Source organism: Electrona antarctica, assembly GCF_951216825.1.
Source record: "Electrona antarctica genome assembly, chromosome: 20".
NCBI lineage: Eukaryota > Metazoa > Chordata > Actinopteri > Myctophiformes > Myctophidae > Electrona > Electrona antarctica.
The window spans coordinates 7,788,982-7,812,894 of record NC_136801.1 but is presented as its reverse complement, the minus strand read 5'-3'; the positions used below and the strand labels follow the sequence as shown (position 1 = coordinate 7,812,894).

The window sequence follows — 23,913 nt, the reverse complement described above, 5'->3', positions numbered from 1 at the left end:
TCAGCCTCTTCCTCTCTCCTCTCTCCCTCTTTCTCCCCATCTACCGTCCTTAGCCTCTTCCTTTTATTTTGTCTCCCACAAAGCCGTGCAGCATACACACCATAGGTAAAGAAATGTATCGTATATTTCTAGATCTACGGTGTGAAGATATGAATATTAAACAAACACATTGCTGAGGGCACCCGGCGGATTGATTGCTTCCTTTTCTGTGGTCGTCGTCACAGAAGGACCTGGCCTGACATCAATGAAAATGTCCACTCTACATTTAATATGTAGGATTCACACTGAGTCGGACGCCCCCCTTCCTTGCTGTTCCCTATCCGTGCTCTTTCATCTCCCTGTGCACTTTTCCTATCTGCGACAGAAACCTGGAAGTCACATAATATTTTAACCATCTAACTATAAATGCACCAAGTCTGTGTGTGTGTCTGAAATCCACGTAACTCGAGAACCGTTCGCCCCACCGACTTCAAATTCCACACACAAGTTCCACACCCCCACAGGGAGTTCAGTGTCGAGTCAGTCGGACCCACGGTTGTCCAGAACCGCCACAAAAGGCATCTGCCCGGGCCAGACTCCATATTTGGACATGCCTAACAAAGAACTCCATATATGGGCATAAAAGGGGACACAGCTGACATCACGATGACTTGACCAGCTCAAAAGAATGATAAATTGGCTAATCAATGCATTTGATTATTGAGTCTATTTCAGTTACACACCACCTTTGTACATGCCAATATGCCCAAAGATACCCGAGCCTACCGCAACCGGATGCGTGAAGCACAACAACGTGCACAGGGAGCTGAGATGCACGCCTAGCTGCGGATAAGGCGGTCATGCCTGACAAAGAACTCCATATATGGGCATAAAAGGGACACATACATAATAACTGGGTGGGGCATGCATTTCCAACTTGCATCGTCCCAAGTAGGCCAGTGCCCCACGGGCATCGCTCTAGTTATTTTAAACTTTAGCAGATCTACAAGCCGTCGTGAAAATGTGTGCCATTCATTCAGAATATATATTCTTTCACAGCAATCGTTTTTTAACTCAAATCTTTGCTTCCCTGGAACAACATATTTTCAGATGGGGGTCGGCGGCCAATTACATACCATTTTTGGGGTCCTTGACATGAAATAGTTTGAGAACCACTGACGTAGAAACATACTGTATGTTTTTCAGAAAACTGTTTTTTTTTTTTTTAATCGGCCTCAGGTCTAAAATGGGTTAATGCCAGTTCATCTCTCTGTCCAGAACCCCTGTGTCCATGACGAAGTGTCTGGCGTGTCCCTGGTGGGCCTGCCGGCCCTGCAGGCTCTGCTGTACCACTGTCAGTACTTCCTACACGTCGCTCTGTCTGCCTCGGCGTGTTACCTTGGCAGGTACATCTTCCACCTTCAGCCCCCCACCTCTGCCACCCGCGGCCCCAGTCCACAGGAGAGCGCCTCGGGGGGTAAAAAGCCTTTTTGACTGCTCTTGTCTGGCCGTCTAGCTGTCTCGACTGTCAGTGTGATTGTTGTGTTTGATCCCCCACTGTTGGGGGGCATTAACACGTCGAACGAGGACAACCTGTTCTAGCGTCTGTGTCTGTTTACACGTCTGGAATAGTTTGTTTGGCGAACATGCTGTGTCTCCCATCTGTGTTCGCAAAACTCGAGACATTTTCAGGTGTTAAACTGTCTGATTACTTTATGGCGTGAAGCAGAATCATGTACAAGTTTTGTTGTTGTTTGATCTTGGCAATCTGTACAACATGCTGTATGTTTAGATTCAGAGAACTCCCTGAGATATTGGACGAGCGCACCCCCTGCAACAGCTGTCAACACCAGCAGAGCGTCTAGTTCCCTCTCTACCTCTAGCACTGTGGTGAGCAACACACACACACACACACACACACACACGTCTAGTTCCCTCTCTACCTCTAGCACTGTGGTGAGCGACACACACACATACATAAACACCAGCAGAGCGTCTAGTTCCCTCTCTACCTCTAGCACTGTGGTGAGCAACACACACACATAAACACCAGTCTAGTTCCCTCTCTACCTCTAGCACTGTGGTGAGCGACACACACACACACACATAAACACCAGTAAGACGCCCTGAGGGTGAGAAACGACCTCGCCCGTAACTCCCTCTTGACTGAATCTGACTGTAATACACCACATACCACAGGTTGTGGTGTATTACAAGTATGTAAGTGTATAACAGGTTAGTCTGGCTCACTAAAGGTTTTGTTTTCTACATACTCCAGTGTTTCTTAAATTAGGGTATGTGGGCCCCTAGAGAACTACTTCTACGTACTTGGTGATTTCAAAAATGGAAAAACACATTAAATAAAATGTGACTAGCACTGTTATTATAATAGAAATAAATATGTATTTGCCATTAGGCTGTTTTATTTTACAAACTGGACTCGCTGAAATATTATGGCCTTGGTACTTGGATTCCGAAATCAGGAAAGGGGGTACTGAAGCCACACACTCCTAATAAAGATCTGAATTATAGGAAGGAAGACACTGGAGCATCACAGACAGTTCGAGCCCTTTTTAATTCACAGGGTGCTGGTGCAACGTTTCAATGTATCGGTCACATCTTCCACAAGATGTGACCGATGCATCGAAACGTCTGTGATTCATCGAACTCTCTGTGATGCTCCAGTGTCTTCCTATTCATCAGTCCTGCCTCTGAGATGCACCAGACTATAGCCTGCCTCAGGCTTGAGACGCGGTGGAACTCCCTTTTGCAAAGATCTGAATTATGTCTGATTAAGTATGATGTTTGTCTTTCATAGATTGGGGGCTCAGGCCCTCACACCCCTGTGGCTCTCTCCCCTTTGGGTAATGTTGGCACACAAGATACGCCTGCTAGCAGACTCATGACTCAAGGTACAGAGAGAGAGAGAGAGAGAGAGAGAGAGAGAGAGAGTGAGTGCATGTATTTTTGTGTGCGTGCTGTGCATACATGTATGCTTTGTAGTCATAATAATCAAATAGCTCAAACCACATAAACCTTGACTTTGTTTTATTTTTTTCCCTTCTCGAAACTCTGAGCATCTGTCTAGCTCCAAGGCTCAATGATATTTCCATTTTGTCTCTGAGTGATTATAATAAACTACAGCCCATTCCCAGCGCTGTGTATTTACATATCCGTTTCCCTCGTCCCAAAGAGAAACATATTGTTCACGGGTGTTTTTTGGGGGTTCGTGTGATGTGTTTCATCCTGGGGGTCATGGCATCCTGGACTCTTCCTTCACAGCGGGTGAAAACACAGCTGAAGGCTTCATTATTAACCGTCTCGTTTTTCAGGCCAGAGTGACACGGACACCAGCGACTCTGTGATCTCCCAGGATTCCCGGCGGGGCGAGCCCTCGGCGGCGGAGCCTGTTGTCGTGGTAACTCCCGACCTCCTCGCGGCCCACTGTGGCCTGCTGGGTAACTTGATGCTCGTCCTGCCAGACTTCACTCTGGACGCTGTCCGGCACAGTCAGCTCCTCCACTCACTGGCCAGGTCAGGACCCACAGCATACTTCAGTCCAGACACTGGCGACAACAGCTCATTCGCTGGCAATCTGTCAGTAGCCAATCTGCTGAATTTTCACCCCTCTGAGAAAAATCACGGGGCATTGTAAGGGGCGGATACTTATTTGTATATAAATTGAATCTGATCTATTTTTCTTCAGGAGCTAATTGTTCAAACAAAACTACAAAATGGCACTGCCTGTGTTTTCTGTAGCATTTTCTGATTTCAGGAAGGCCTCACTCACACCTTTCGATCTAGCATACAACATTGATGCATGCTTGTTGTATGAATGTTGTGAGTGTCATGGCCGCCCCAATGCATTTCCAATGAAAGTCACATGGTTTGTAGTCCACATTTTGGACTACAAGCTGTTGTATGGCTTTCGGCTGTGTTTCGACTTCCCCCCTCCCCCTCATACAACACAAATGTTGTGTCAAACCATGTGACTCCCATTGGAAATGCATTGGGGCAAGATGTATCACACCCTTTGTATACAACAAGCATACATCAGTCTGTTGCGAAGGTGTGAGTGAGGCCTTACCCACCCGTTGCTATATATTTCAGAGGCTGTGGCATATTCTCACATGCAAACAACTGTCGGTTTCTATTAGATGTGACTTGACCTCCCTGGGATTAGCTTACTTTATTATAACCCAGGGAGTGTAAGTTAAGTCATCATCAAGGATGTCAAAGTCAGAGAGATGCTGGCCGTTTCCACAGACACTGTTGAAGTGTCTGTTGAAGTGTTACAAATCGTAACACCCTGTACTGTATGAAAATAGGCATTGCTCTTCTATTAGATCCACTTGAGCTACTTTCTTGTAAAGTGGATAGACTAGAAACCACACGCTGTGCTGTCTCTCACTGTCACATCATTGCTGTCAGGCACAAACTCCCTATGCATATTAAAAAAATATATATTTTTTTTCTTTTTTTCTGTCGTACAAGAGTATCATCCAAAAGTAGTGAAAATAGTTGATCTACACAGTGAGCTTGTACATCTGCTATTTTCACTATTTCTAACAAGAATTTGTTCCATTTCCTGAAAAGTAACGTTTTCTTGTACATACGAGGATTCCAACCGACAGCCACAACATTTTGTGTTCCTCAGTCTGGTGGATGCAGACCCCATAGAGAGGTGTCTGGCTGAGCTGAAGAATCCAAACACCTCAGCCGGAGAAAGGGAGGACATCAAGATTCAGGTGACACGCATCACACACACACACGCACGCACGCGCGTACGCACGCACGCACGCACGCACGCACGCACGCACGCACGCACGCATGCACGCACGCAGGCACGCAGGCACACACACACGTTATGCTATTACCACTCACTGGAAAATGCCATGGGGTTGATACTGTAGTGTGTGTGGTGTCAGTGCTGCTGTCAAGAAAGGTTGTCTGAGGTCACCCCAGCAGTTTGTGTTGTGGGTGGAATACTCAGGCCCCCAGAGTGGGGGAAGCCACCCTGCCATACTGGCCAAAGCTGGAACTGGAAAATTTTTTTTTAAACAATATATTTATTGCATTTTTCTTTTATTGTACAAACAGACATAACAATACAACAGAACAATACATAATACATCAGACAATACAATTACTTAAAAAACAAAACAAAAACATACAGTACATACATATATAAATACAGTATAATAAAATAAGGGCACTTAGAGTCCTTATGGCCACAAGACCAAACAGCTGCAGAGAATACAATTAGACATTTTCTGTTTCCACCATTAAATAAATCATTAGACCCAACTCTTTGAGCCGACAGTGGTGCTTCCGTCAGACTTCCGGGTGCTTCAAACGCCACTGAGCAACTTCCATTGAAATGAATAACTGTGGGCGGGGTTGTCCGCTCTATGGAAATACTGCTCTGTAGAGACTCGGTCTGGCCCGGTTGCTTCTTGCTTTGGACATTGGCCTTTACGCTTTGTGCCTTGTATTGAATGTGTGAAGTGCTGTATGTGTATCTGGCATAATAGTTTTGGTGTACATGTGTTTACTGTCTACTGTAGGTTTTTACCCTACTTCAGTACATATCCAGCTTCTCCAAGTTTCTACAGACGTGTGTGACGTCGACCCACGAGTCCATTGGTCAGATGGACTTCCTGAAGCCACTGCTGGCCAATGGGGTGACAGTCCTTACAATGGATACCAGCAACTTGGGTAAAAACCGTAACGCCAAGTTCATTAACAAAATGATATCTCTGAATCTAAATCACAGATTACGATTCTAATCAAAACATGCGTTTTTGACTGCCCATCGCGGCCCCGTTGATAGTGGCAGTAGAATAATTCATGCCTTGGGTGATGGGCGATCCTCCCGCGAATATTTTGGTTATAGATGCTATGCTAAGTAACAGTTTTGGACATGAGGTTTCCACCCAACAGAGGTGATATTGTTTACTCGTATCAAATTAACCACTTAATCCTGATATTAAATAGAGATGCCATGTTTAAAGTGTTTCACGTGAATTATTTTCAACAGTGCTTTACCTGCAGCGAGTACAATACTGGTTCAAGCGCAACAAGATGTCTGTCATTCACACAAAGGCATATTTCTAGTGGGATATTTTACATCTGTGTGGGTGTTTTTTTGTTTGTTTGTTTGTGCATCAGCATCTCTCTCTCTCTCTCTCTTTTTCATGTGAGATTATTTGTGACTCACCTTTTCGCTCTCTTCCCTCAAGATGCGGAAGCCCAAGCTCGGGTGTGCATGTGCTGGGCAGACGTGTTTACGCTCCTGGCTACTCTGGTGAGGAGGGACTGCTCAGCGGCGTATCCATCTGTCTCCGCTGCGCTGGGAAGGCGCTGGCAGGCGTTTGCAGGTGCACAGACTCGCCACCTTTTGTGTGTGTGTGTGTGTGTGTGTGTGTGTGTGTGTGTGTGCATGCGTGCGTGTGTGCGCGCATCAGAGTTAATGAGGTAACGTGACAGAGTAAATGACTCAGATGCAAGTTGCTCTCCAAACTTCATGTGTTGAATGTGTAATGCACTTTACATTTGGGTGCTAAAGTACACTGTAACAAAGCACATCTCTTCATCATTCTCATCTTCATGTAAGTGTGGGTGTGATTGGGCAGTGAGGATTTGCTTATGGTACTGCATTTATATAGCGTATTTCTAGTCTTTCCGAGCCTTCAAAGCGCTGTACTGCATTTTACCCGTTCACACACACACACATTCACACAATGGTCCATGCAAGGCACCAACCTGCTCATCGGGAGCAATTAAGGGTTCGGTTTCTTGCTCAAGGACACTTCGACAGCACGCAGCCAGGAGTTGCCGCGTATCAAGCCCCTTCACAAACAATGATTATACAAAAATAAAATTATAAGCGTGTGGCCTCCTAAAATGCATGTTCTGTTAGAGTGGAGGTCTCAGAGCCCACGGCCAGCTCTGTCTCATATGACTCGTTTGACAACCTCCATTTGGTTGTGGTTTATTTACAAAAGGTGCAGGGGTTCACTTTTCAATACCACAACCCCATTTTATATTTGAAATATTTTGGCGATCCCACGCTTTATTTATTGTGCAATTTCAACGTGGAAAAAGGAAATAACAAAATAAAAGAACTTGAACATTACAGCATTATATTATCAGTGAGATGAATGAATATTATCAAACAACAAAATTGTTTCTACACACATTTATAAAACGAGGCGTATACATCCAAAATATGTTGCAAAAGAATAGAATATGCATTCACATAATCTTTTCAAGAACAAAAAAATAAATAGACTTAATAGCAAGTTCCATGATACGTGGCTGCATTGTGCTGAGAAAGAGGCGGATATCCGCTTCTACTCTTGAGACAAGATTTGTATTTTTTTTGTATTAATCTTAGTGCCAAAAACCCGGCCAAAAAAAGGTTTGTTGATGCGAAGAGGACAAGCTTTCTCAGTGCAGCATTACACAACACTTGATACTCGTTCCAGACTGATATCCAGAACTTTGCGAGGGCCTGTCCGGTAAACTTGGACTTTCAGCAGCTTTAGTTTCCAAGTGACACTGTAATTTACTTGGCTTAAAGCTCTCGTTAGCATGGTGGTTATATGGACAGTGCATTAGTAGTGAGACAGCGCCGATCACAAATAGCTGAGTGAGTACACTTTGGAACTCACAAACGACCAAAATGGCCTCCACAATTATACGTGCAGCAGGATGTAGTGAGATGTGTATTACTGTCCGTCCGCCTTGAGTTGACAGATATGGCAAAAGAAATACACACAGCTGCAAGGTGGAAAACTCTGATCTGAGTTGGGAGGTTAACTCATCCGTGGGGGGTTTTATGGAGAGTGCTGTGACTTCTCTCATCTCCTCAATGGCTTCTCCCGCAGCAGTGTAGTTTCAGGCCCAACTCCAGGACATCTCTGTACTCCTCGACTCTCACACTCTCCACAAGGGCACAAAGGGTAAATACAGGCATCAAGAGGAGGATTATCCACACCCCCTTCCTCGCCCAGCCAACCCTATATGACCTGTAACCTGTCCATACTCCATAACGGAAGGACATGAGGGATTTTCTGTTTTGTTTCCCCAGGGTGCTACATGTGTTGTACTCTCACACGTCTCTATTTATATCCCCCCCTCCGTGTGTGTGTGTGTGTGTGTGTGTGTGTGTGTGTGTGTGTGTGTGTGTGTGTGTGCGTGTGCGCGTGCATGCACTTCAGGAACCTTATCTGTGTGTGTGAGTGAGAAGCGTACCGATCCTCACCTCCACACGGTGGCGCTACAGTTCATCTGTGTGCTTTTCTACAAGGAGGCGAAGAGACACATTGTGGAGGTCACCGGCATGACCTCTGACCCCATGACTCCCTTGTCTGACATCCTGAACGGGCCCCCTGCAGGCCACCTGTGTGAACTGCTACTGCAGGTAATGTTGTGTACTCTGAACCAGTGGTTCAGGGGCCCTCGGGGTGGTTCCCAAGCAAAATGGATTAATTTAGCATCGAAATCACAAAACAAATCTAGAAAATGTTTTGGAATAATTCTGAAACATTTTACTCCCTGGCACAACATATTTTTGGGGTACTTGACGTGAATATGTTTGAGAACCACTGCTCAGAACATCATTAACCTGGTGTGGCTGTTCCTCAAGGTTAAATTTGAAATTATCAGAGCGGTTTGCATGAGCCTTACCTTGCCATGCTAGGGGCAAAATTACACAAAGCCTTGAACACACAAGTGTGTGTGTGTGTGTGTGTGTGTGTGTGTGTGTGTGTGTGTGTGTGTGTGTGTGTGTGTGTGTGTGTGTGTGTGTGTGTGTGTGTGTGTGTGTGTGTGTGTGTGTGTGTGTGTGTGTGTGTGTGTGTGTGTGTGTGTGTGTGTACGTACACAGTTTGGTTGTAAGAGTTGCACTCTGTACAGCACTGAGATTGCACTCTGTACAGCACCTTGTAAATATTTGTGTCCTTGTATTGTATCTCTTATGTGAACATAAATAAATGATGTGCGTGTGTGCGCAATGACTTTCTTCCTTGCTGTAAATGGCAGAATTTTGAGAGGAGGTCACCTCAGGATCCTCTGAAGAGGCCGACAGCCAGGGCTCTGATGGCTGTGCTTGCCTGCAGCCGCCCCGCTCAGAGCCATGCTGCCAGGGGTAAGCTCCAGCCCCATTCATTCATACTTTTGTCGCGCGACGACGTGCACAGAGAATTATATAGCCGACCTACTGTACAAGCTTGCATCACGTGCGCGACTGCGCATCGCAAAAATAAGTAGGTCGGGAGTGGCTTATCAGCCGGTAACACGCAGGAGTCTGTCCCCGTTACAATGCGCTAGACCCCTGGGAGATGGAGTATGTCCCCGTTACAATGCGCTAGACCCCTGGGAGATGGAGTCTGTCCCCGTTACAATGCACTAGACCCCTGGGAGATGGAGTCTGTCCCCGTTACAATGCGCTAGACCCCTGGGAGATGGAGTCTGTCCCCGTTACAATGCGCTAGACCCCTGGGAGATGGAGTCTGTCCCCGTTACAATGCACTAGACCCCTGGGAGATGGAGTCTGTCCCCGTTACAATGCGCTAGACCCCTGGGAGATGGAGTCTGTCCCCGTTACAATGCGCTAGACCCCTGGGAGATGGAGTCTGTCCCCGTTACAATGCACTAGACCCCTGGGAGATGGAGTCTGTCCCCGTTACAATGCACTAGACCCCTGGGAGATGGAGTCTGTCCCCGTTACAATGCGCTAGACCCCTGGGAGATGGAGTCTGTCCCCGTTACAATGCGCTAGACCCCTGGGAGATGGAGTCTGTCCCCGTTACAATGCGCTAGACCCGTGGGAGATGGAGTCTGTCCCCGTTACAATGCGCTAGACCCCTGGGAGATGGAGTCTGTCCCCGTTACAATGCGCTAGACCCCTGGGAGATGGATTGTTGAGGTCAGCTCCCAGTACTCCCCCTGCATGACTTGCTGCACCCAGGCCATGCTACTCGAACCCATGAACGTGTGGTCCAAAGGCGAGAGCTCTACCTATTGAGCCACCCGGACACAAGCTTGTACAGTACAGTACGTCGGCTATAATTCTCGGTGCCTGGCGGAGCATAAAATTGGGCTTCTCTTTCGCTCTTCCCAATATAGTGTACCTAATGTTTAGGGCCCGAGCCAGCTTCTCTCTCCACTGCAGTAGTGTAGACTGTAGAGAGAAGTGGACAGTTCAGAAACCTGCCTACTAGTAACATCATTGAGGATTACAGGATAATAGAAACTATAGCCTGGAAAGTTCTTGTTCTATTTGAATACAACAATAAATAAAAGGTTTGAAATGTGTGTGTTTTATACAGGAACCAATGACAAGTATTGCTTGTGACTACATTATAACTTCATTGGATCCATTGGAACACACACCTTTTTTTCTCCATTTCCTGAAAAGTAACCATTGTTTTTGGACGTACGAGGTTTCGACGATCTGTCACATAGAAACTGTTCCATGGTCTGACCCATCACTCCTCTGTGTCTCAGCTGGTCTGATAAACTGTTACATGGTCTGACCCATCACTCCTCTGTGTCTCAGCTGGTCTGATAGAAACTGTTACATGGTCTGACCCATTACTCCTCTGTGTCTCAGCTGGTCTGATAGACGGCTGTGTGGAGCGCATGAAACAGAGCCAGTGCCATCTCTACAGGGAGTCTGTCCGACCGGGCAAGGCTGCTCACCGCAAGAAGGTGAGGGAAGAGGGGGAGGGGAAAGCTGCCTGTCCGCACATGAATTCACTGTCTCAGCTCTTCTCTGAATTGTTTTGAATACAAATTTGAAGTTTTTCATAACTTAACCTAACTTCGGTTAGGATTTAGAAGGCGATTTAAAAAACAAATCGTCTAATTGGGTTAAATGGTGGTCTAATAAATGTTACTAATATGCATGTTTTAGTTGACGTCGGTCATCTAGGGCGGCTGTGGCTCAGGAGGTAGAGCAGGTCGTCCAATGATCCCTGGGTCGGCGGTTCGAATCCAGGCTCCTCCTGTCCACATGTCGAAGTGTCCTTGGGCAAGACACTGAACCCTACATTGCCTCTAATGAGTTGGTTGGTGTGAGCTCGCCACCATTGGTGTGTGAATGTGGGAAGTGAGGACGCTGGCGTCGACTGTTCGCCGCTTCACCTCCCAATGTATGAATGAATGAACCATTGTAAAGCGCTTTGAGCACATGGAAAAGCGCTATAAAAATGCAATTCATTATTATTATCATCATTCTATCTATGCCACCAGGAGGAGAGCTATTTAAGAGAAGTCAAGCTGATGGCGGACATCCTGCGCAACGCTGTATACCGCAACGATGATTGCAAAGTAAAGCCTCCTTGTCTGTTTTTTCTTTTCCCCCCTTTTTTTTCCTTCCACTATGATAATTGACGTTTAATGAAACCACAATGGACCTATGCTAAATGAGATTTTTGCCAAATGAGCGTTGCCCCCTGATTTTATACTTTGCCCACGAAAAATACCAGATTTACAAGCTCACAACATGTCAAACCGTGGCACGTTGTGAGCTTGTAGAGCTTTCAAAGCATGACGCCAGCGAGCAACTAAGCCCTAAGCCCTGCTGTGTCAGTGGATCAGCTTGTATTCATTTGAGGCCAGCCCATGTTGGGAACTAGTCTATAATGTTTGCCTTGCTCTTACTGTGTTCATTGTTTGCTTTCCCTTTCCCTGCACACTGGGCAAAACTATTAAGGCACTTTATGTTGATTGGTGCCATCTGTGTTTGTGCTGTAGTGTAAATCGTGTGTGTGTGTGTGTGTGTGTGTGTGTGTGTGTGTGTGTGTGTGTGTGTGTGTGTGTGTGCGCACACATGTTTCTGCTCCTATATACGTTTGTTTTTGTGGGTATGTTAATGTGTGTGTGTGCGCGCGTGCAGGTTGCGGCCACAGACGCTCGCTTGACGCAAGTGCTCCATGCCCTTTGGCCTTGGCTCCTGTTGGACGATCTGACAATGGAGGCAGTGCTGGAGCTTCTGTGTGTCTACACAGCCAACTGCACCGCAGGTCTGTGTGTGTCTTCTGTGTGTCTACACAGCCAACTGCACCGCAGGTCTGTGTGTGTCTTCTGTGTGTCTTCTGTGTGTCTACACAGCCAACTGCACTGCAGGTCTGTGTGTGTCTTCTGTGTGTGTGTCTTCTGTGTGTCTACACAGCCAACTGCACCGCAGGTCTGTGTGTGTCTTCTGTGTGTCTACACAGCCAACTGCACCGCAGGTCTGTGTGTGTCTTCTGTGTGTCTTCTGTGTGTCTACACAGCCAACTGCACTGCAGGTCTGTGTGTGTCTTCTGTGTGTGTGTCTTCTGTGTGTCTACACAGCCAACTGCACCGCAGGTCTGTGTGTGTCTTCTGTGTGTGTGTCTTCTGTGTGTCTACACAGCCAACTGCACCGCAGGTCTGCGCCGTGTGTGTGTATTCGTTGCTGTCGGGCAGAAACCTTGTATTTTTCATAAATGAATGTCCTACTTTGTCACACCACAGTATCAGACAAAAGTAGAAAAATACCCGATCTACAGGCTCACAACTCCCTGCATCATGATGCGACACTTCGTTTGCGAGACTGTAAATCTGCTATTTTTAAAAAAAAAGTGAAAATGAAAATACTTATTTTCAATCAATTACACAGAATACACACCCCATGAAGCCTTGCATTCATGAACATTTTTGTCTCTTTGAGTCTCCTACTTTGATTTGAGGAGGGGGGGGGGGGGCGGTGTAATTGGACATACAAGGTTTCCAGCTGTGCAAGGTTTCCAGTGTGTGTGCAGGCACTGTGCCTGGCCCGTGCCTCTGCCCATCGCCACCGTCTGCGGTCAGCAGTCCCACTTGAGGCATACATGCTCCCCACCACGCGTCACGTTGTCCTTCCCATGACCACTGAACAGCATTCTGTCTCACTGTACAAGCTGAAAGCCCCATCCAGCCTGTTCCTTTACAATAGATCCACTGTCAGGGTTCCCAGGGCCCAGGCTGTCGCTCCACTGTACTGTACTGTACGTATGCCGCTGGAGCTTTCCGACCGGCGGGAGAGACACTGTGGGGACTCACAAAGAGTCCCCTGTGTCTCCCGGGACGTTGGCATTCCATCATGTGAGCATCTGCATGCATGGCAGGCCAAACAGCAGCAGACGTGTTGCAGAAGATTCAGAGTGACAGAAACAGGCTAGGTTTATTATGCAGAGAGACATGGTGTCAAACTTTGATCAGCGGCTGTTGTCTTTTTCGTCTCAGGTGTGTGTGCGCGTGCGTGCAGCCGTGCACACGTGCGAACACCGGTGAAAGTACTTTCGCCTGTGCCACACCCCAGGCAATTTGCATGGGATGGTACCGCCCACCCCAAGATACTGTAGCTACGTCGATTGTCCATTACGTTTCTAAACCACAAATAACGTTTAACCCATTTTGGGCGGGAACGTACCCCTTTTGGTGTTAGCATTATGTTATGCTTTAGCTATTGAAAAATAGCAGATCTACAAGCTCATAGCGCGCCACCGAGTGACGCGCTACGAGCTTGTAGGTCTGCTATTTTTGAAAAATCGAAGGCTGACATAGAAACATAGCTTTTTCAGAAAACTGTCAGGATGTAGAAGACATTTGTAGAATCGTTCCCAGGTCTAAATGGGTTAATAATATAGTGAAGAAAAGTTATATTATACTGTACTGTGTGTATATATATATGTATATATACACGTGAGGCCATCGGCAGTTGGGCTGGAGCCTCTGTAGCCTCGGTAACCAGGCTTATTTCCGTTTGTATTCGTCTCAAAAATGAAAAACATCGCCTCTGTTGGTATGCGATATCCAACGAAAATCACCTGGGAAATCATTGATCAAGCGCTCGTGGAAATTAATAAGTTGTACACAGAAAAGGTCCATCTATATATCTGCATCTATATGCAGAATGGAGATGCAGGCTGCTGGTTTGCAATTACGGGTTTAAAATTCTCTAAGATAAACACATCTAGAGGCTTTGGCCATGGCCAGCCGAAAACCATGCATCAACATTTTGTCTAGACTATTTTTCAATCAAATGTCAAATCTAAGATGTAACTCTCACTAGGTTCACAATTCGACAAGCCCTTAATATTTTTTATTTAGGCCAACATTTCTTATGAAGCCGTCCATGTAGGTGAAACATTTGTAAAGATTATACTATGGCCAGGGGACGACAGCCCCAGACAGTCCCTCCCTCTCAGCACTAGCTAGAACACCCTCCAGCAAGCCAGCGGCACATCTACCTGCAGTGGTGGAAAGTAACTAAGTACATTTACTTGTACAGTTTTGAGGTATTTGTACTTTGCTTGAGTATCTCTGACTTCCAATACTTTCACTTCTACTCCACTACATCTCAGAGGCAAATATTGTACTTTTGTACTCAACTACATTTATTTGAAAACTTGAGTTACTTACTAGTCACTTTGGAAAAACAGGCCAGCCCTAGTAACGTCGGGCTCCTGTGGGTCTTTGAAGGTTATCTCAACAGCAGACAGTGCTCAGGCTGCGTGAAGCCTGGCTTAGTATTACACCGTGCACACCCTCAGGCTAGCCATGTCTCTCCCGAGACGCCGCGCACTCGTCAGGGTGCCGTGTCTTCAAATTAGCGATGTCAATCAGAGTCAGGCAACGTCTCGTTAACATTCCCATTATCTAAGGCTTGTTTATCTCCGTGCTGCTTTCCTGGGTAACCCACAGACGAGAGCGTTAATCCATTCTGGGCGGGAACCCCTTTTGGTGTTTCAAGCATTGTTATACTTTAGCTATTGAAAAATAGCAGATCTACAAGCTCGTAGCGCGGCACCGAGTGCCGCGCTACGAGCTTGTAGGTCTGCTATTTTTTTTTAAATCGTGAAAATGTGCCTCAAATCTTTGCTTCTGGAGGGTCCCTGGAACAACATATTTTCAGATGGGGGTCGGCGGCATATTACATATAATTTTTGGGGTCCTTGACATGAAATATTGAGCACCACAGATATAGAAACATGAGGTTTTTCAGAAAATAATACATTTTAAAAATACATTTTTTAAATTTTAAATTTCGACGTCAGGCCTAAATGGGTTAATGAGCTGCGTCAATAATGCTCATGAGAATCTTTTTTCAAATACAATGTATCTGTTTATCTGCCAGTTCTAGTATCTCCTATTTGGGGGCGTCGTGTATATCTGTGTTTGCGATTCTGAATCCTTAGCCTTGGAGCACACGGTGGTATCAAAGCCGAGCCCTGAATATGCTGTGCCTCCAGGACTCGGAGGTGCTGCTCGGATGTCATCTTTATCCCTGCCTTAGTGCCTTTAGGCCTTGGATACAAGATTTAATCCAAGTTCCCCTTTCGGTTGGTGTTTTAACCCATTTAGTCCTGACGTTGAAATAAAAAAAAAAGTCTTCTGAAAGAATATATATTCAAAGATTTGTGCCGCATTTTCACGATTTTTCAAAAATAGCAGACCTACAAGCTCGTAGCGCGCCACTCGGTGGCGCGCTATGAGCTTGTAGATCTGCTATTTTTCAATAGCTAAAGTATAACATAATGCTTAGTTAAAACACCAAAAGGGGTTCCCGCCAAAAATGGGTTAAACTATAAACACATTATGTTTCTACTACCCTGGACAGTGTGGATATATCCACTGCTAAAGCGTGTGCTTCCTGTCTCAGCCACCCTGCTGTTTGTTAATGCGACCACAAAGACATCTTCTCACTGTCTCTTTGTTCTGCAGGCAGCTTTCTTGCAGCTCTGATGTCCTGTGCAAAGTGAAGTGCTTTGTAATACGCTATACCCTGCACACACATTTCACATTTTCATCCTGACGGGGGTGTATGCATGCAAGTACGGTTTGTTTGTTTGTGTGTGGGTTTGCTCTCTATTGACTTACCACTCATCAGGTTTATTTTAACCTCCTCTTCCCAGCATGCAGTTCTCTGTGCTGCGCCGGTGGCACCGGTGTTGCTCCAGGTTGCCGTGGTCCTCCCAGCAGCACCCTCATGCACTGTGTCATGAAGCTGACATCAGGGTTAGCGGCAGACAACAGCCCCGTCCAGAAGCTAGCCTTCTCTCTGCTGGCTAACCTGGCCATGTCCCGGGACTGTAGGGGCCTCCTGCAAAAGGTGAGAACCAACCAACCAGGCCTGCGCCAATACCACAAGAAATGGTGCAATGTAAATAATAATAATAATAATCAAACTTTATTTGTATAGCACCTTTCATGACATGAAATGCAGCTCAAAGTGCTTTACACAAAAAAAGAAAAGAAAGGCAGGGCATAAACAATACAGTGAGGACATGAATATATATATTTTTTTTAATAAATGTGTGATTACGTTTAAAGATGGAACCTGCACACCGACTTCTTTGTTCAGCAACAAATCCATAGTGGATCTTTGTCATGTGATTTTAAACTATGGTCTACTTTTAACCCATTCAGGCCTGACGTCGGAAAAAAAAAAAAGTTTTCTAAATCATGACGATTTTCTGAAAGATTTGAGGCACATTTTAACGATTTTTCAATAGCTAAATTATAACAATGTTTAAAACACCAAAATGGGTTAACCTAGCATCACTGTCAATGTGTATAATTATACTGTATGCCGTAGTTAACCCTACATCATAAGTAATGTGTGATTAACTCATTGGAGATTGAGCTATAACATGCACCGTTAAGGTGCTATCCTTTCTATTAGTATGTAAATGCATTTTTTGTATATACCATATTATGTACAGGTATGGTGGATGAGATACTCGCCACAAAAATGAATGAATAATGTTTCGGATGAAAGGAGCAAAAGGTCTAGTCGCCCTTCATTATTACTGTATACTGTATTAAATCTTATTAGCGGTAGCCTCTGTGAAACAGGTTAACTTCCACTGTCCTCCCTGCCCCATCGTGACAAGACGATACCTGGTGAGGTATTGAGATTAGGTGTGGGGATAGGCAGCAACAGAGAACACAATGGGACAGATCTGCAACATCAAACGATAAAATGAAAACAAAAATAAAAAAAATAAAAATGAATAACATTTATTTAAGTTTAATCACTCTTAATATGTCAGCCCAACACTGTTGTCTTCCAGTGTGAGACAGGAGCCCCGTCAAGATAAGACGTTGTTCCACATAATGACAACCCAAACTCTCAACATCCCTGTCTTGTCTCTCTCTATCCTCCAGAGTAATTTCCTGCAGGCCTTCCTGGCGGTCTCAGTTCCCAAGGCAGGAGGAGGGGTGAAGTCTGCTCCTGCTGCTCACAGTGGTGGGGGTGGGGGGGTGCTGGGACTGTGGCTGAGGCTGCTGGTCAGCCTGTCATTCGGTGAAGACGGCCAGCAGAGCATCCTCAAGGTGACGGGAGCCCTGGAGCTGCTGGTAGACCTTGCACCACATCGGCGCCCCGCGCTGCTCACCCTGCACAACCTCTGTTTCTGCCCAGCCAACAAGACCCACGTCCTCACCAACGGTATGAGAGAGACCCAAGAGAATAAGAATTCATCTGAATAATGCATTTTAATTTGTAGAGCACTTTTCTACTGTAGAACAAAAACCTTTCTGACATCAATTCAATAATTGGCGTATCAGACTATTTTTTTCTATCAAATCAGACCAGAGATGGGGGTTTTTTTATCGAGAATACAGCACAAATAAGCAACCTCCTCTTGGTTTGTGATTTCATTTTCGCCAGCTGTTTGCAAAGCACTTAAAAAATTAATTAAAACGAATTGACACCTTTCATTAGAGAGTACCTGACAATTCAGTGCTCATTTTTTCTTTAGCAACAATTGACTCAGTGATGCATGTGCAGCACATAGGAGCTAACCTGTGCCCAAACATCTGCCTGATTGCCTTCATAGGAGAAATTGAACTTTTTCTATTCTGTCTAGTATGTAACACTCTTAACGCACAGCAGCAGAGACATGTCGGTGTGAAGTCTGGTTTAGAATGTATTCATTTATTCACGCATGTCATGCCCACAGGTGTGAATTTGCTATAGGTGCCGTTAATTTAGGCTAAACATGAATTACTAGGCGCTTCAATTGCTTCCCATGAATCCCATCTGAAAAGACCTTTGTGCAGCAAGCTGCTACGAAAACATTTATATTTTTTTCCTAAGATGTCTCCAGACATCCTGGGAATTATCCCATGGTGTGCCCAAGACGTCTGTACACGTCTTAGGAAAGAAATATAAAAATACAATTGATCTTTTTGTTTTTCTTTTTTTTTGGGGGGTGGGGGTCAGCCACGTCGCTATTTTGAAAGAATACAAGGGCACACAAACTGTTCGTCAGTGATTTTCCATGAATATTATAGAACATTGCATGGCACATTCGTAAGTATGCTTTTGACTTCTGGTTGGTGAAATAAGAGCATAATAAAAATAAGAGCGACATTGACTTATAAGTTATATTAGGCTGTAATGTGTTTTGATGAATAACAAATATAACCAATAAGCAGTGCATGGTAGAATCCATCCGGAATTTGCTCTAAAAAATAATCAACCATAATAAAAAACTGATTTGTTGAATCCAATTTTGAAATTGGGGTTTAATTTTCTCAAGCGCTAAACTACTAACAAAATGGAAACTAAAGAACCACAAAAGATACGGAAGAGAACTTTTACTAAGAAGATGTAATGGCTGTTCTATTTTTAACCCATTTGGGCGGGAACCCCTTTTGGTGTTTTAAACATTATGTTATAATTTAGCTATTGAAAAATAGCAGATCTACAAGCTCATAGCGCGCCACCGTGTGGCGCGCTACGAGCTTGTAGGTCTGCTATTTTTGAAGAATCGTGAAAATATTTATTTCAGAAAACTGGAGGATTTAGAACTTTTTAAAATTTAGACGTCAGGCCAAAACGGGTTAATACCATCTGTTGAGACCTTGGGAGGGAAGGGTTGTGAGTGATGCAACTTCATTCTGTTGTTGTTTCCTGCGGAAAGATGTCCACGCATTTCCTGCACGTTGTTGTAAAGCGTGGGAGTTTGTCGTGACATGCAGTGCGACCACATTTCCTTGTGTACTCAAGTGAAAGTGCTTTAATTGCTCTGTGAGAAAGGTTGTTGTAAACATGCCACAACATCTCAAAATGGAAATTGGTCAACCAACATTTTGGCATTTAAAAAAAAGCCAATATAATTGCTAGCTTAGAAATACTATCATATCATTTCTAGTTGCAGCTCTGGTCTGAAGTTGTTACATTGTGTCATCTTTATAATACATTGTATCTTTTCAGGCAAGGCAGTGAGTGTGTTGGTGTCCTGTCTGGAAAGTAAAGAGACAGAGGTTCGCTCGATGGGAGCCTCTGCACTTTGGGCATTGCTCCATAACAACCAGAAGGTACCACACACACACACACACACGCACAGCCCAACGCGCACACACACACACACACACACACACACACGCACAGCCCAACACACATGCACAGCCCAACACACACGCACAGCCCAACCAGAGATTAGTTCAATAAATTCCTTGAATAAGTATCCTTGTCAAGTCTGTTCCAGTTTTATTGCAAAGATCTATTTGTTGAGTGTACTGGTTGTATATCAGCATATTGTGCTGATATTTGCTTTTGCATAATGAGCGCGTTCATGTGCCTGGAATCAATCCTACTATAAATGCGAGAAATCTCCACACGTCTGTTTGCTCACGTTTCTCGAAAGCCGTCCGGCTGACCGACTTCAACTTCAGCACACGCATCGCAGACGACCTGTGGTGGTGCTGTTGCCCGGTGTCGAGTCCGTCGGGTATGTGACTGTCCACGGGAGAGGCTGATACAGACCATGGAGGAGAGGCTAGCACGTCTCAACCTGGCATTAGGGGCCTTGCAGCGCCCGTACACTATACTGTATAGGGGCTGGTACAGGAACAGGGGAGGCTACATGAGAAGAGGCTGCTACAGGGCTTGGGGTAGAGGCTGGTACAGGAACAGGGGAGGCTACATGAGAAGAGGCTGCTACAGGACCTGGGGTAGAGGCTGGTACAGGAACAGGGGAGGCTACAGGAGAAGAGGCTACTACAGGGCTTGGGGTAGAGGCTGTTACAGGAACAGGGGAGGCTACATGAGAAGAGGCTGCTACAGGGCTTGGGGTAGAGGCTGGTACAGGAACAGGGGAGGCTACATGAGAAGAGGCTACTACAGGGCTTGGGGTAGAGGCTGTTACAGGAACAGGGGAGGCTACATGAGAAGAGGCTGCTACAGGGCTTGGGGTAGAGGCTGTTACAGGAACAGGGGAGGCTACATGAGAAGAGGCTGCTACAGGGCTTGGGGTAGAGGCTGTTACAGGAACAGGGGAGGCTACATGAGAAGAGGCTGCTACAGGGCTTGGGGTAGAGGCTGTTACAGGAACAGGGGAGGCTACATGAGAAGAGGCTGCTACAGGGCTTGGGGTAGAGGCTGGTACAGGATGATGAGGCTGCCACAGAAACAGAAGGGGAGGCTGGCACAGGAGTGGAGGAAGGAACGGGAGAGACTGCGGCTACAGGTACAGGAGGACAGGCTGGCCACTATTTGAAGCCATGGAGGCACATGCTGGCTGTAGAGTTTAATCCAGCTACTCCACCAGCCAGTGAGCATCAAATAAACAGTCTGCCACACGTGAGCATCCATGACTCTTTGCAGGACGCCGGTCCAAATTGCTGTAGTGAATACATTCAAGAAGACGTGTACACTCATTTGCCATGTAACCGTGGTTACCACAGACAGCCCAGCAGTGGCCAGGGCCCCATTCCCCCTCAGAACCATAAATGTTTTATTTTTAGGTTTATTTTAATACTTAATTGTTTTCCGTCAGCTTCCAGACAAACTGTTGACCAATCGACTTCCACTTGAAGTCGATTATTATTACTATTATTGCCGGGGTCCTGAGAGAGTGATGTGCTGATTGGCAGTTGTCCAGAGCCAAAGTGCGGCAATGGTTCTCCATATAACGGCGATGGATTGACTGGAGATGTGGATGGACTATTCATGTAGATGCCACTTCAATTTAATGAACTGTTTGGCACTGTGTGTGCAACTGTGCACGTCGGTGTGGTCTATTCAAATTGATTTATATGCAAAACTACACTCAGCTTTTTTTTTAAAGGAGAATTCCATGCTAGAAGGCTTTCTTACCTTTCTTACCTTTCTTTGTAGTCGTTACGTCCTCACCAAAGAGGTCCAGGTGTTTTTTTGTGCAAAAACTCCCCTATATTTCCCCTACCATAAGCCCTCAATGAATTGCATTGAATTGAATGGGGCTATGGGGTGTTGTGCTAATTCGCTTATTTTCATCGAAATAAGTAGTAAAGTGTGCCGCTTGGGATATTATTTACATTATGAAGAGAGGATATATACAAAAAAATTATAATTTTGAGCGATGGAAATAAGCGAATTAGCACAACGCCCCATTCAATTCCATTTCAATGCAATTCATTTAGGGCTTATGGTAGGGGAAATAGGCAATAAGGAGCTTTTGCACAAAATAACACCTGGACCTCTTTGGTGGGGACGTAACGACTACAAAGAAAGGTAAGAAAGCCTTTTAGTATGGAATTCTCCTTTAAAGGAACCCTGGCTAATATGCCAAATATGCCTTAAAACATACTTGCCCTCTATAACTACAATTTTAAATTAAAAACACTTTAAATATTTTATTTCTTTCATAAATAGAGAATCTTTCACTCAATAGGAACTGCTCCTGTCGCAAGTTGATGATGTAATATGTCTATGTGTGGTCCAGCCCTATGGAATATATGGAATGCACATGATAATAAAAAGTATTTAAAATGTTGCTTTGATGCTCATATTATCCTTAGGAAGCATAATGTTGGTTAGGGCTAGACCACATGGACATATGACATCATCAACTTGCGACAGGAGCAGCTCCTATTGAGTGAAAGATTCTCTATTTATGAGAAAAATACAATATTTAAGGTGTTTTTATTTTAGTTGTACAGGGCAAGTATAATGTGTTAAGGCTTACTCTTATTAGCCAGGGATCCTTTTAACTTAAAGCATTCATTTCAATAGGCTCTATATCTTTACTGCTGTGTTTTTCGGATTTTTCTTTTTTGCGTTTTTACGCAGATGTTCAGAAAACGCGTCCAGTCTGTAAGGACCTTAAAAATATTAGTCTTAAATTGTGCCACTGCTTGCATTATATATTGCAGTTAGAGGTTTGAATGTTGAAGTTGAGGAGATTATGGTTACATTTGCAATGGCATTTTCAATTAAGTCACAGGGCTGAAGGGATATTATTATTTTATAATTACGCATATACTGTATATGACCATTTCATCATGAAGTTGCAGTTAACACACCAATTGCGGGAGAAGGATTTCTACGTGGTTCAAATCCCAACGGTCCGATGTGGGAAAGGGATTTCTACGTTTACCGCATGTTTTTATTGATTACTTTCAATCGTCTTTCTACACACCCGGGCACTTTACCAACTAGCATTGGATGATAGCACAACACTCCGATCACGTGATCCCAAAAAAAAAGAAAAAAATGCCTCTCCCCCTCCCTTCCTGAAAACAGGATGGCAGGCAACCCCCGTATTGTCACGTAATGGCTGCTCGGAGACTCGCATGCAACTCCGGGCAAAAGAATGGCTTCATACGAAGCCGATCTTGTCGGTGCAACAGGGTGCACCTCTTCTTGTTTCTCTCCCTTTGTTTCAGGGAGGGGAGGGCTCTCTCCTCTGTGTTTTAACGGAGGGGTTGTGTGTGTAATCTGACCCGAGTGTGACTGCAGTGTCTGTCCGTCAGATTTCTGTCTCCTTTTTTCTTCATATTCAAACAAAAAAACTCACGGATTGTATCGTCCCTCGGCGAGCGGTTATTTCTTTATCATGATGATCAACGCCGGTCAGATAGAACATTGCAAATGTGTTGTGTTGTTACGAGAGTTGGGAAGGCTTGACACAATACTAACCGCCTCAGAACAGTCGTTCTGCCTTGAAGACTCTGTACCCGGATTTGAACCCATGAACTTGTGGTCCAAAGGCGAGAGCTCTACCTACTGACTTATCCGGACACAATCGGTTGTTTTGTTGTTAACAGCAAATATTGTTTTTAATAACAATTATGTGTCTCCTGGTTTTATCCATTACTACAGTGTGTTCGCTGTTCATGTTTTTAACATACAAACTTCTCTTCAACTGGGATTTCGGATAATGGTCCATAGATTGTGTAGAACGTTTCACGCAAATCTCTCAAAGACCCAGGCAGAAAATCAGGTATAAGCATTTTTCATAACTGCTCAAAATGGTGGAATATCTGAGGGCGGACCTTACTGGTCAAAGTGACAGACGTGTACCCCATGAGTCAAGGAACATGTGGAAACGAGTGCCATGACTTTTGGCCAAACGAGGCACGAGTTACGCCCGTTCAAAGGTTTCATTTTCAAAATATTGCTAAGGCGCCCCCCTTTGGCCAATTGGAGTAAGACTGGTATCGGTGCTATTTGACATCACCCTCTGCCATACTGTAAAGTTTCATAAGCATATGACGCTGTTGTATGTATTATGGGCAGAAGAAGAATTTTCACAAAACAGCAATTTTCAAATTTCATAAAACGTTAATTTTTTGAGTGGTGCAGGGAGCTATGTGTGTGGGTGGCTGGGTGCGTCTGAGCACGAAAACAGCATGGTTGTTTTTCACCACCTGTGCGCAATCTAACACACACACAAACACACACACACACATATTAACTGTATGGTGATTTCGGGTGTGCCAGTACAGTACAGTGACAGTACAGTAGAGGGTACAGTAGAGGGATCCCCACACAGTAACTCTTTCATTTCTCAACCGTTTCGGACGCGGGGTGGCTCGCCGGAATCGGGCCGGCACCCTGGGTGCGTTCCTGAGGGTCAGTACAGTGACAGTACAGTACAGTAGAGGGACCCCCACACGGTAACTGTCATTTCTCAACCGTTT

The 23,913-nt window shown here is 45.1% G+C and overlaps 1 protein-coding gene across 1 annotated transcript in view; it reads left to right on the top strand.

The window, feature by feature from the left end:
• rttn (rotatin) overlaps nt 1–23,913 on the top strand; it is a 103,276-nt gene that overhangs the window by 58,192 nt on the left and 21,171 nt on the right. The window contains exons 33-47 of the mRNA XM_079489013.1: nt 1,258–1,456; nt 1,772–1,869; nt 2,798–2,891; nt 3,312–3,513; nt 4,637–4,727; nt 5,547–5,697; nt 6,222–6,359; nt 8,205–8,407; nt 9,028–9,133; nt 10,601–10,698; nt 11,242–11,319; nt 11,888–12,014; nt 15,912–16,108; nt 17,167–17,449; nt 19,223–19,326. Coding sequence (XP_079345139.1) covers nt 1,258–1,456; nt 1,772–1,869; nt 2,798–2,891; nt 3,312–3,513; nt 4,637–4,727; nt 5,547–5,697; nt 6,222–6,359; nt 8,205–8,407; nt 9,028–9,133; nt 10,601–10,698; nt 11,242–11,319; nt 11,888–12,014; nt 15,912–16,108; nt 17,167–17,449; nt 19,223–19,326 — 2,169 coding nt within the window. The remainder of the gene's footprint in view (nt 1–1,257; nt 1,457–1,771; nt 1,870–2,797; nt 2,892–3,311; nt 3,514–4,636; nt 4,728–5,546; nt 5,698–6,221; nt 6,360–8,204; nt 8,408–9,027; nt 9,134–10,600; nt 10,699–11,241; nt 11,320–11,887; nt 12,015–15,911; nt 16,109–17,166; nt 17,450–19,222; nt 19,327–23,913) is intronic.